The sequence below is a fragment of the Cnephaeus nilssonii genome (assembly GCF_951640355.1).
Source record: "Cnephaeus nilssonii genome assembly, chromosome: 16".
In the NCBI taxonomy this organism is placed as follows: Eukaryota; Metazoa; Chordata; class Mammalia; order Chiroptera; family Vespertilionidae; genus Cnephaeus; species Cnephaeus nilssonii.
In genome coordinates, this window is record NC_137087.1 from 19,425,815 (window position 1) to 19,438,517 (window position 12,703).

Consider the following 12,703-nt stretch of genomic DNA (forward strand, 5'->3'; position numbering starts at 1 on the left):
CAGGTTCTTATCTTGCTGCAGTATCATCCTGATCAAGAGTTCTCTACCTCATGGACCAGGATGGATGCTCGAGCTCCTGCCATTATGTCTGCAACCCAAGCAGCATAAAGAGGAAAAACGTTTGTAGCTAGGACTGACGCTCTGTAGAGTTGTATCAGTAGTAATGAGGAGGCTAAAAGGGCTAATTCCAATGCAACCCTGATATTTGGAGGCTAGTGATCTGAATCTAAGCCAGCAAGCTCAGTGTACATTCCTGATAACCTATAATTAAGTCACTACCTCTTTCCCAGATACTGGTCTTGCAGAACCTGTTACAGAGGCCATTGGGCTGTGGACAGTGCACTGCCCAGAGGGAGCGTTATTAACGCTGACGCCAGGCCAGACCATCAGATATGGCCTGGAGACCCCCAACACCTGAGGGCCTTCTTGCAAGGCCCGCGAAAAGGACCGGAAGCATAATCCATGTTTGCGGGACAAGGACCACAGGGAGATATAAGGGAGGGCCCCATGCATGTTCCTTCACTCAGATTTGGAAGGCTGTTCCCTGAGTCCGCTGGTGTATTAAACAGTGTCCCTCCTTTTTTTCTCAGAAGCGTCCTTGGTTTTCTTTGGTCTTCTGCAACAGTAAAATAACTGAAATACTTCTATACCAGCTGGTAAATAGCAGCCGACTCACCGATGCCCATCCCCCTGCTTGCTCATTCCCTGGGCCACCCAAACCTCCAAGACAACAGCCTGGCTCAGCTGGGACCTTCCAGGACAGTCCTCCAGTGTCCTGGCAGTACCAGTTGTGAACTAGTTGCACTGGGTGCGGCTCCTCCTTTTAGGAACAGTACCTACATCACAAAATGGGAACTTGTTCTTTTGTCTCATTGGCCAAAATGAAGTCCTGTGGCTGCAAGGGAGGCTGGGAAATGTAGTCCATGTGCTGAGCCAGAAATAAGGGTTTGATGATTAACTATCAAGATCAGGGGAAAAGAGGTGAAGGGTATTAGGAGGCAATAGCAGACAAAGCCACATGGGAGGGTTAAATAGGTGCTGAGCAGCACAGAGGGCTGGGGGAGGCTGGCTGGGATGGGTGCTTCTCCAGCAGCCCAGGGCAGGTGGGGAGCGAAGAGAAGAAATCAGAGGCTGGGGATTGGCAGGTTGGGTAACTGAAGTTGAGTAGTTACCAGAGGAGTCCAGACAAGGCGGAAAGGCAAATGCAGGCAGGAGAGCCTGGAGGCCAGAGGTCTCGATGAGGGAGATGCTGCAGAGGGAAGAGCCTGAGCTTGTTTTTGAGACATAGTGGGGATGGGGGCTGCCCTTCGAGGGCAGGATGAAGTTCTAGGGTGGCGGAGCCAGCGTGGAGCTCGGGGGCCAAGCGGGTAGTCTGGGCTTTTACAGCGGAGGCCTCCATGGTATCAGCGGTCTTGGCCAACAACTGTTCTGCTGTAGAAACAGATGGAAGCCTTCTGCAGTCAACAGAGGAACTATTATTATGATTTTGATTTGGGGAGTATGTTTATTAAAGCCGAGGACAGTGAAACAAGGAAGGGCCTGGGATAGAAGAAGCAATAGGAGCGAGCCTAGGCCGGGCTGCTGTCAGCTTCCTGTACCGATAAAGTCAGAGAAAAGAGGGCCTTGGAGACAGGTTCAGGGGGCGAGCCCGGGACAGGCTGCCGCTGCCCATTGCTCCCCAGATTGCCAGTCTAATTCACTCCCAAAGGAGATTTGAGTGGGCGTGCCCCGAGGAGGGTGTGCCAGCAGGTGGAGGTTTCAAGAGCTGCCAGGCACCAGAGGTGGGGCCTCAGGAGGAAGTGGGGCCTGAACTGGAGCGCCATCAGGAACTCTGCCAGCATCCCCAGGATGCCGCACATTTCTGGGGAAAAGTCATCTTTTCGGTTCCCTGAAAACTTGAGCTCACAGGAGGAGATAAAGGGGATTTTCTTTTCTTCCGTGATTTTTCCTACAATTTTTTCTTTAAAAAGTACAAAGCAACGTGTGGACATTGTGATGAGTGAAATAATGCAAAGACGAGTTGACTCAACGTCAGCAGACGCGCCCACCGCCAGTTCTCTGTTCCTCCCTCCCTGATACCCAGCAGCCTCCGAGAGACCGGCAGGAGGGCCTGGCTCCCTGGGCACCTGCCTGGCCTGGAGGATCCTGCAGCTCCCTCCCCAGCTCCGCTGGCCTCTCTGGGAAGTCAGTGGCAAGGCTTGACTTAAGAGATGGGCCTTGGGCCTTGGGCCTTGCTCTGTCCATATTTCTTGGAACCCACTTCCCTCAGAGGCCTGCTGCACACCAGCGCTCGCTGCTCCCACCTCTTGCTGCAAAGCTGCTTGGAGTAGCATTGTTTAGTCCAGGTGGGTTTTCTTAGCCCATCAGTGTTCAGCATTAGGGGTCTCCCCAGTTTCCATTGCTATAAAGGGCCCTTCTGGGAACACTTTGGATAAAAGACTTCCGAGCTCTGGGTCATTCCCTTTGTGGGTGTATGACTAGGAGTGGTATGCTAGGATCAAAGGGTCCGAATAGCTTCATGGCTCTTGCTTCCCATGCACAGATGGTTAGGAAGGTGTTTTAAGAGGATTTAAACACCCACTGACTTGGTAAAAAGTTGTAATAGTCCTCTTACTGTTGTATTTCACTTATATATTCTTTTTTTCCTTGTTGTTAATCTTTACCTGAGGATATTTTTTTTCTATAGATTTTTAGAGAGAGTGGAAGGCAGGGAGGAGGAGAGAGAGAAACATTGATATGAGAGAGACACATCAATTGGTAACGACCGAGGCTGGGGTTCGAATTTGCAACCCAGGTACGTGCTCTTGATCAGGCAGGCTGATGCTCTAACCCAGTGGCCAGCAAACCTCGGCTTGCGAGCCACATGCTCTTTCATAAAATACCACGTGCGGGCGCACACGTACAGTGCGATTGAAACTTCGTGGCCCATGCGCAGAAGTCGGTTTTCGGCCTGGGCGAGTCTATTTTGAAGAAGTGGTTCTAACGCCGAGCCACACACAAGGGGCCAAAGAGCCGCATGTGGCTCGCAAGCCGCAGTTTGCCGACCACTGCTCTAACCATTGACTGAGCAACACCAAACAGGGCTCACTTTTATATTCTTTACTAAAATTATGTTCTTATAGGGAAGGAGGTGGATGAAGGAACATATGATGGTTGTGTTCCAGGTGTGCAAGTGAAAGGCAGCAAAAGTTCATCTCAAAAACACGGGCACACCCTCCAGTTAATGGGGGTGGGAGGGGTGGGTATTAAAAAGGAGCAGTGGTTGGTTCAGGCTCTGTCATTAAGTAACTCTGCGAGCTCAGTAACTCCGCCAAAGTGCGAGCAGGTGATCTGAAGGCCTCTAAGCCTCCTTTCAGCTTGGAGTCTTATAACCTCTCATGGAACTCGGGGATGCCTTCCCTGCTCCTTCAGGAAGCTGAGGGAAGGAGCTGTATCCTAGGGCCCCATCTCCCTTGCATTTATCTTACTATTGGGGTGGTCTGCCTCATGATTCAGGGGGCCTGCAGATGGGGCAGCCATGAGGACTCCATCTGGCCACTGAGGCCAACCGGTGAGGTATCCAGTTGAGACTAAATCTTGTCCCAACTTTACTCAGTCCTTTCACTCGCCCACTGTGATGCACACTTCCCCATCCAACTCCCCAGTGGGAAGTAAGAGCTGCAATGTGGGGGTGGTGAGGACGGGGAGAACCACAGGCTCCGAGACCTCTGTCTGTGAGCTGTTCCTAGGAGAGTTGCAGATTGTGGGAGGGGGTGGAACCCTTGGGTGTGCCCTGACCAGGTCAGTTGTGACCTTGATAGATGTCTTTCCCTTTCTGGCCCGTTTCCCCTCTGGCACGTGGATGGAATGGGACTACTTGACCCTTAAGGGCTTCCCCTAATAGGTGATATTTCCCTCCTTTCCTTCTTCCCTCCGGCTGGTAGGTACTTGTCCCTGGGGGGAGGGGGTGCAGTGGGGGTAGTGGTGGTGTCATCCCTCTGTTCACAAGCAGACAAGGTCAGCCATAGTAGAAGGTGAGTCGTTTTGTGTAGGTCACCCCGGTCTTCGTATTGTGGAATAAGAAGAGGATTGAGGGCTGGACAGGGCGGGCATCTTCCTTCTCCAACAAGGCCCCTGGCCGACTCCAAGCTGGGCTCTCAAATTCAGGCTTCACTTCCTGTTCCCTTTTCCAAGGGCTGAGGCACTTCCTATTCTCCATTTCACTCCTCAATCCCTTCCCTCCACTCCCTCCAAGTCCACGGACAAACCATGGGAGGACCTTGGGAGGGAGTGTATTTAACACTGAAAAACCTGTCTGGGAGTCACGGGAAAGAAAAGTGATTGTAAATATGAAATATTAACAGGGGTAACGGCCCAGAATGAAGTCACACACTGCCCCCCAACAAGTAAATACTATAAACATCATCTCCAGGAGACAGTGTGGGTTGAGTGGTGAATTTGAATTCTGACTGTGAGAACTTAAAGTTGGCTAATTTTTTTGAGTATAGATTATCTGAAAAATGGTATAATAGAAAATGGTGACACATAGAAAAAATGTGAGGTTTAAATACATTTTATATATTGCCCAGCCTGCGTGGTTCAGTGGTTGAGTGTCAACCTATGAACCAGGAGGTCATGGTTGGATTCCAGGTCAGGGCGCATGCCCAGGTTGCGGGTTCAATCCCCAGTGTGGGGCGTGCAGGAGGCAGCAAATCAATGATTCTCATCATTGATGTTTCTCTCTCTCTCTCCCTCTCCCTTCTTCTCTGAAATCAATAAAAATATATTATATGTAATCCCAAACATTGACTTATTCAATTATTAGTTTTCATTTTGACTACCCCTCCCTTCTCTTCCACTACACGTTCTTCTCCCCCCTTTTCCCTCCCATCCTCTCCCTCCTCCCCTCCTCCCCTTCGCGCAGGCGCCCTGCGAGGCGCTGAGTCAGGCTGCGGGAGGGCTGGGCAGGCCCGGGCGGGGCGGAGTTGGCGCCTGCGCGGTAGGCGGCTTCGGGGCTGGGCAGGTTTATATCCCCGAGATCAGCTGACGCCCTGCATTGCAGACTGCGGAGCCCGGCGTCGCCATGTACGCTCTCTTTCTTCTAGCCAGCCTGCTGGGCGCGGGTAAGACCTGGGACCCCCAGCCTGGGAGGGTGTCCCCAGCGGAACGTGGCCCTCGCGCCCCGGAGCGGCTGTGCCCGGCCTCGCCTCTCGGGTCCCCTTTGGGCTTGGCGAGGGACGCGCACTGCGCAGGCGTACGCGCCGCGCCGGTACCTGCTGCGCGGCGAGGGGCTGCGGGAGTTGGCTGGGGGGCAGGCGGCGAAGAAGCCCCAGGCCGGCCGCTTAGGGCCTGGGGCCGGGAGGAGGGGTGAGGCGGGCGGCATCTCCTTCAGGGCTCCAGTTGGTGCCCAGGGCGGCTGGGGCGGCCCGGCCCTCCCCCCCAGGCTGCCCTTCCAGCTATGGGGGTGAGCCCGCCCGCAGCCGTGTTGTGCTCGCGCTGGGCGCACGTGATGGAGATGGAATGGAGCCCCATCCAGTCGGACACACTGGCCCTTGGCCTCAGTTGCCCCAGTTTTTAAGAGCATTGAAGTTGCAGGAGGCATAAAAGCCCACTCTACCATCTTGTGTTGATGCTTATCTTTTCGTATATATATTCTTGACCCTACATCTTGAAGATGATACGGGGTGTTTATGATCCGGATGATTTTGCAATGGAGCCCTCATTTCACATGCTTTCAAATGTCTTTGCACAGCCGTTGGCCGGTTTTAGCAGTGGCCTACATTTGGGGAAAACGTAAGTATGGGAGAAGTCGAGCACATGAGTATTCGTACACCTGTTTATTGCCCTGAAATGGGACTGGTTGTTAAAATCATTACAGGCTCCGAAGGCCACGCCTGAGTACCAGCTGCACTGTCTTCCTGGAATTAGAAGGGGCCCTAGTGCCCTCCCCATGTCACCTGACCTTCCCTTTCCCCTAATTCTTGCCCTCACATCTTAACCCCATTTAAATCATCACGGTAAAGGGAAAGGAGTGAGATTGGGTTACTTAAAAAGACATTTCTGTAGTTTGATAGTGACAGAACCAGATTTCAGTTTATAAGTGGATAGTTAAGGAGCCAGATTTTAATTTATATAACACTGACTTTTAAGTTACAAACAGATTTGGGTGTTTTCAGATAATAGCCCACTGAGGGAAATAAACCTGATCTTTAGGGCCAGCCTAAATTTCTCTTTATTAACTATGTAATTTAGGGTCTAGCCTCCATTTTAAGTATCATCTAGCCACCCAGATTTCAATAAACAGTAACAAAAGAATTAAGAGGATACTTACAGATGAAGTAGGTTGAAGGTGTTTTTCCTCATGTTCGCTTTCAGCAACTCACAAGAATGTGTTCTTAACCTTAAACCAAGCTCTTAAACTTGTTTTACTTGTAGACGATGAAAGGTGAACTGCTTATAAAGAAGGATTTTTGGTTTTATAGTCCCTGAAGAAAATTTATTTCTCGGGCTGATACTGCTTGTTATTTTATGGGTGGTGTAATAAACAAATGCTAGTCTCTAAATTTTCTATACTGATTGAGAACAGTCCCCCTGCAACCCCCCCCCCCCCCCCATTAAACAATTGTTCTTAGGCAGTGAGTCACACCTCACGAGACCTTTAAGAGGTCTGAATCACTCAAACACTCTAAAGGAACTGAATTGATTTTTTGGAAATGTAAAATTCTCTGGTTGATATGGGAAGATGGTTAACCAGAATATTAACTAAGCCAAGAGGCCCGCTTCCCTGCACACTTGGGTAAGTGGGAGTGTGCTGTAATGGCCTTGCTCTAACCTTGCTGCCAGGCTGTTAGGGTTATGCCAAGGTCATGCCGCTAACACAGTGTATGGATGTATTTTAATAAACACGGACTTGCCTTGACAGCTCTGGCCATACTTTTTTGGAAATGTATTTCCAAAATTTCCAGTAATACTGATGCTGTTCGTGAAGGAGCATCGTGGCTGCGGCCGCCATCTGCTCCCGGAGGTGCTTAGAACCTGCCCTTCCAACATGGCGCTGCTGTGTGGAGTCCAGTGTCGTTCTGAATCTGGAAAAGCTTTATAGGTTGTGTTTTGATAATGTCCTCGTGGTGGAGACCTTTGCTTTTGAGTTGTTTTTCTGCCCCTCTAGTTGTCCCTCCTTTTCCCTACCTGAAAAATAAAGGGAAGTGATGGTATGCCGAGAGAATTGGAGAGTATCTGACCTCCCCACTTTGTAAGGAATGAAGACACCAAGGCCCTCAGAAGTAACTCTCCCAAATCACAGGCCACTGACCGAGGTCAGGATCAGAACCCAGGGCTCCCTCAGAAGTAACTCTCCCAAATCACAGGCCACTGACCGAGGTCAGGATCAGAACCCAGGGCTCCCGATGCCTGCTCTTTCCCTAGCCTCCCATCAATACTAACCTCTTAACTTTTTACAAACGCACTGGGTTGTCATTTGCCCTCAGGAAACAGACACATTTTCAGTGTATTACTTGATGAATTACCACAAGGTGAACACCCCTGCATAAGCAGCCCCCAGGGTCGAGGAGTCGAGCGGGAGCAGCACCCAGAAGCCCCAGGCCTGTCCATTCACCACCCTGTTTGCTTGCCCCAAAGGAGACAGCTTTGTTAGCTTTTAGCGCCGTAGATGTAAGAACTCGGCTGCTCTTTTTGAACTTCTTATAAAGGAATCTTACAGTAAGGCCATATGGTTGGGTGATTCCTCCAGTGGAAAAGGCTAGATCAGTGTTATGTGTAAAAGCACGGGGCATGGTGTGGTACTGCCCTCCGAAGCCAGGCTGCCCCTGCTGCTGGCACCCGTGGAATGGCTAGCCAGCTGAAGGGTGTTTGCCCCACACAGGCAGGGAGGCTCTCTAGGGATGCTAGGTGTATTGTGAACAAACACAGGGTGTCCAGAAAAATGTGCACACACTTTTAAGAGCTGATCGCTCCATTTTGAAAAGGAAATGTATTTTAATAAACACCGCCTTTATAATTCAAAGTATGTACATTTTTGGGGGACAACCTCTGTATATTCATTTGATAGCTGCTGCTGTTTATGATGCAAGACATGAATTTATGTCATAGTCTGCTGAATATCAACAGAATTCCCGTTCTCACCTGCCAGGAATTTTGGATAGACACCCTGTTTGTCAATTTTCAATCAGTAATCAGTTTTACTGTGAAGATGTAATTCAGGAGGGTTTATTTGTATTAACCAAGCAAGGATTTGGTAAGTGCTTGAATTACATTTGACAAGCTGTATCCTGTCCCTCCTGTGAGAGTTGAAGGGTATATTGGATTGCGTGATCTGGGTTTTTCTAGATTGGGGAAAGGAGAACTTGAACTTGCTCCTCCATTTTCTTGGTATTTGAAACTATGGAATGCCAGGCCCGAACTTGACAATGGGGAAGAGGAAGGGCAGACTGGTTGTTGTTGGGGCAAAGGGGGCGGGGGTGGGGGGCGGGTAACCGCCTAATAAGGCACGGGAAGCTCTCACGGCCAAAACAAGCCACTCCTGAGCCATGGCTGTTGGAGGCCGTCTTCGACCTTGGGCATTCTAGGTTACAGACGTCAGGCTCTAAGCCAGTGATGGCGAACCTATGACACGCGTGTCAGCACTGACACGCGTAGCCATTTCTGATGACACGCGGCCGCATGCTGAGGATGAAACATTTGCTGCTCCTGAGGATGAAACATTTGCAACTAGCGTCTTGGAGTTAGTTTTTTCCTCAAAGTGACACACTACCCGAGTTACGCTCAGTTTTTTGGCGAAGTTTGACACACCAAGCTCAAAAGGTTGCCCATCACTGCTCTAAGCCTTGCTCTCTGGATCCTATTTGGTTCTGCCACCAAAAAGGAAGGTCTAGATTTTCTTTTCTTTGTTTAAATTGATTTTAGAGAGAGAGGAAGGGAGAGGGAGAGATAGAAACATCGATGAGAGGGAGACATTGATCAGCTGCCTCCTGCACACCCCCTACTGGAGATCGAATGGGAAAACTGAGCATGTGCCCTGATGGGGAATTGAACCAGCAACCTCTTGGTGTATGGGTCGATGCTCAACCACTGAGCCACACTGGCTGGGCTAGATTTTCTTTAAATCAACAGAAGAGAATGCTAATTACCTTGCCTTTTTTTTTTTTTTAAACACACACACCATTTTAAAACAATGATAAATATAGTGATTAGGGTGAAGAATTTAACTGTTTCAGAAGTACTAACTGCTTTACTTTTTGTTCCATGAAGTTCTAGAAAATAATCTGAATTATGCCTTGTGTAATGGCCTGTGCACTGAAAAATAATCTATCCCAAGTTCATGTTTCTTGTGGAATTTATAATTCGTTATGCTGAGGCTGAGATGGTAACTGTGGAGTAGAAGTTAGACTATCACATTGCTGACAGTAGCTGTGTACCCTGGGGCAGGTTACTTGAACTGCTTCCTTCACTGTAATAGTCATTCCTGTCTAATTGGGTTGCAGTGAGGCTTTAATAAATCACTATATGACAGGGCTTAGGTAGGGAATACCAGAAGGTTTTCTGCTGTACCAGGAGTGAAAACAGTATCGTGTTTGTCAATGTCCTTGTCCCGCCAGCACAGTGACCCTTCTCTGCCCTTGATTTTGTAGTATCTCCTGCTGTGTTGCATTTCAAAGGTTGTTTTAAGTTTAATAAAAAAAAAATTAAATTGCCATAAATATGTATGCTGGACATAATTACTGGGCCAGGAAAACAAACCAGGGTAGATAGCAGTTAGGAGGGAGATGGGAGTCTATCCTATAGGCTGCCAAACTCAGTTTTTATTAGAGCAGCCCAGCAGATCAGGGCTGGTTCCTGGTAACCTGAATTCTCGGGTTCTAGGCCTCTTGTTACTAATTGTGATTCCTAGGGTAAGTCTGTTTAGCCACCACCCTCCCTTTGCCCCATCTCCCTTCGTAGATAACCACCCTCCTGGAATTGGTGTTTATCATCCTCCTGCAGGTCTTTTTTTTTTTTTTTTAATTGATTTCAGAGCGGAAGGGAGAGGGTGAGAGAAACATCAATGATGAGAATCATTGATCGGCTGCCTCCTGCAGGTCTTATACTTTTATAGATACAATGTAACCTTCATCAGTGTGTGTAGTATTGTTTTGGATATTTAAAAACATTTTATAGCCCGGCCTCTCAGTGACCGAGCATAGACCTATGAATCAGGAGATCAGGGTTCATTTGATTCCCAGTCAGGGCACATGCCCAGGTTGCAGGCTCAATCCCCAGTGTGGGGCATGCAGGAGGCAGCCAATCAATGATTCTCTTTCATTATTGATGTTTCTATCTCTATCCCTCCCCTTCTTCTCTGAAATAAATAAAAATACATTAAAAATATTAAAAAAATTTTTAAAATATTGTATATGTTCTAGGGTTAGTATTTTCTTGGCTAGTGAGGTTCATCCATGTTGATAACGTATAGCTCTGTTTCATTTTCACTGCAGAATAATATTCCATTTATATCATACTTATACTCCATTCTGTTGATAGATATTTGGGTTATTACCATTTGTTTTATTTTTCTGTTACAAACTGCTATCACTCTCTTGGCACATGGACAGACATTTCTTTGGAGGATATACGTAGGAACAGAATTGCTTAGTTGTGGATTGTACATATTTCACCTTAACTAGAAATGGCTGAATTACTCTCTAAAATGATTTTGGCAAATATGTATTTTTTACTTGAATCATTAATACTTGACATCAAACTTTAAATTTTGCCAATTTGAAGAGTAAATGGTGGTTTTTATTTGCATTTCTGCTTTTATTTATTCTTAGAGGTCATTTCATGCTAATCCAGATACTAGATCCTATTACTACCTCGTTAAAAAGAAAAAAAAAACTTCAAATTTTGGAATAATTTGAGATTTACTGAGAAGTTACCAAGATAACACAGTGAGTTCCTGCTAGTGTGCACATCTTATAGAACCACTGTACATTTGTCAGAAGAAATTAACATCAGGACAGTATGTTACCGACTGCAAGCTTTATTTGGAATTTATCCATTTTCTCACTAATTGCATGTTTCTGTTGCAGTATCCAACCAGATTACCACATTGTGCTTAGTGCCATATCTTCTTAATCTCTTCCTACCTCCAGCTGTTTAAAGTGTAGCTGCAGAGTATTTCATGGTATAGATGTGTAAATTTAGCCAGCCCGAAGTGAGATGAATTCTAATGACACTTCTAAATTTTAAATTGAGTTCTGGCTATATTTGGATAGATACTGCTTTTGAAAAGAAATAATTTACATTGTAGACAGAAACTTCGTAAATAAGATAGAAGGAAATACTATAGAGAGTCCTTTTGGCCAGTCTTATGGATGTCGCTTATCCTTCAGCAGCAGGATGGCACGCTCTCCTGCAGGGTCACATGACATCTGGCCCTTGGCTGCCTCTCAAAGCTCTGTTCTCCCTCCTCCCTCCCGTCAGGTCAGGGCTGCTGTCCGCCCCGTCGCCTTATTGTTCTCAGAACCGTTGTATTCTGTACTCTACCTGTCTGAGATAACCCAGGCGGCGTGCTCCCTCCTTTCAGGTCTCTGCTCAGGTGTTGCCTAATCAGATTCCCCGCTGCTCTGTCTGCGGGGGCCAGGCCATCCTGCCCTAGTCTTGCTCTTCTCTGGCTTGGCTTCATTTCTCCTCCTGGCACACCACTGCCTGGCATTGTGGTACATTTATTTGCTGTCTTGACCCCTTGCTGTATCTGCAGCATGTACAGCAGTGCTCGGCACCAAGAGCTCAGCATTGCTGACCGTGGTGTGAGGTGTAGCCATGTAGACTTCAACTCAGGAAGTGCTGGTGGGTTGGTGTGCAGGACACTTAAATGTTAATAGTGCTAAGTATCACAAGTAAGTAAAGCATTTTCTTTTATTTACTGACATCAATTTTAAGAGATGGTATTTAGGAGTTGACAAATCAGAGGTGACTTCGGGCTCAAGTGAACTTCTGACGTTTATAATAGTTCATGTCCAGGTTAGAGGGACCCCTAAAACGGTGCAGAGGATTTTAGTGGGTGGTAAGGACACAGGAGTCCAGCCTGATTTACATACCCCTGGTGGCTTTGATTTGAGATAAATCTGAAAGAGGAACCAGTTATAAATTGAGGAAGCTATTTCCCCTCCTTTTTGTTCCAGAAGTTGGTGGTTTGTAAGTGTTAACTCAGTGGTTCTCACGTGCTTCATTTTCAGGAGCCTTACATACTCTTAAGTTACTGAGGGACCTCAGAGAGCTTTTGTTTGTGGGGCTGTATCTATTGATATTTACCATCTTATAAATTAAGCTGACAAAATTTTATAAAATCCTTTGGAAATAATGAACCCATTACATTTAATGTGGTTTTTATGAAGTTTTCCTAAGACACAAACGTGTAGGGAGAGGATTGGCTTGTTTTACAGTTTTGCAATCTTGGTGACACCTGGCTGGATTCTCGGCTGCTTTTGTATTCAGTCTGTAGCAGTGTCACCGTCATATGCCTCTATGTTAGTGAACGAGGGAAAAGGGCAACTTCTCGTGGAATTAGGAGAATTTTCACCTCACGGAGCCCCTGAAAGGATCTCTGGGACCCTCAGTGTTCTCGGCACCACACTTAGAGCCACTGGTGTAGCTGATGTGGGAACTACAGGCATCGCAGTACCTAACACTGAGAGTTAATTGTGTATCCAGCATTGTTCTAAGTGCT

General features: G+C 47.4%; 1 protein-coding gene across 1 annotated transcript in view; it reads left to right on the forward strand.

Annotated features, from left to right (window-relative positions):
- The first annotated feature begins 4,962 nt into the window (after nt 1–4,962).
- PSAP (prosaposin) overlaps nt 4,963–12,703 on the forward strand; it is a 31,789-nt gene continuing 24,048 nt past the window's right edge. The window contains exon 1 of the mRNA XM_079793530.1: nt 4,963–5,102. Coding sequence (XP_079649656.1) covers nt 5,063–5,102 — 40 coding nt within the window. The 5' untranslated portion in view covers nt 4,963–5,062. The remainder of the gene's footprint in view (nt 5,103–12,703) is intronic.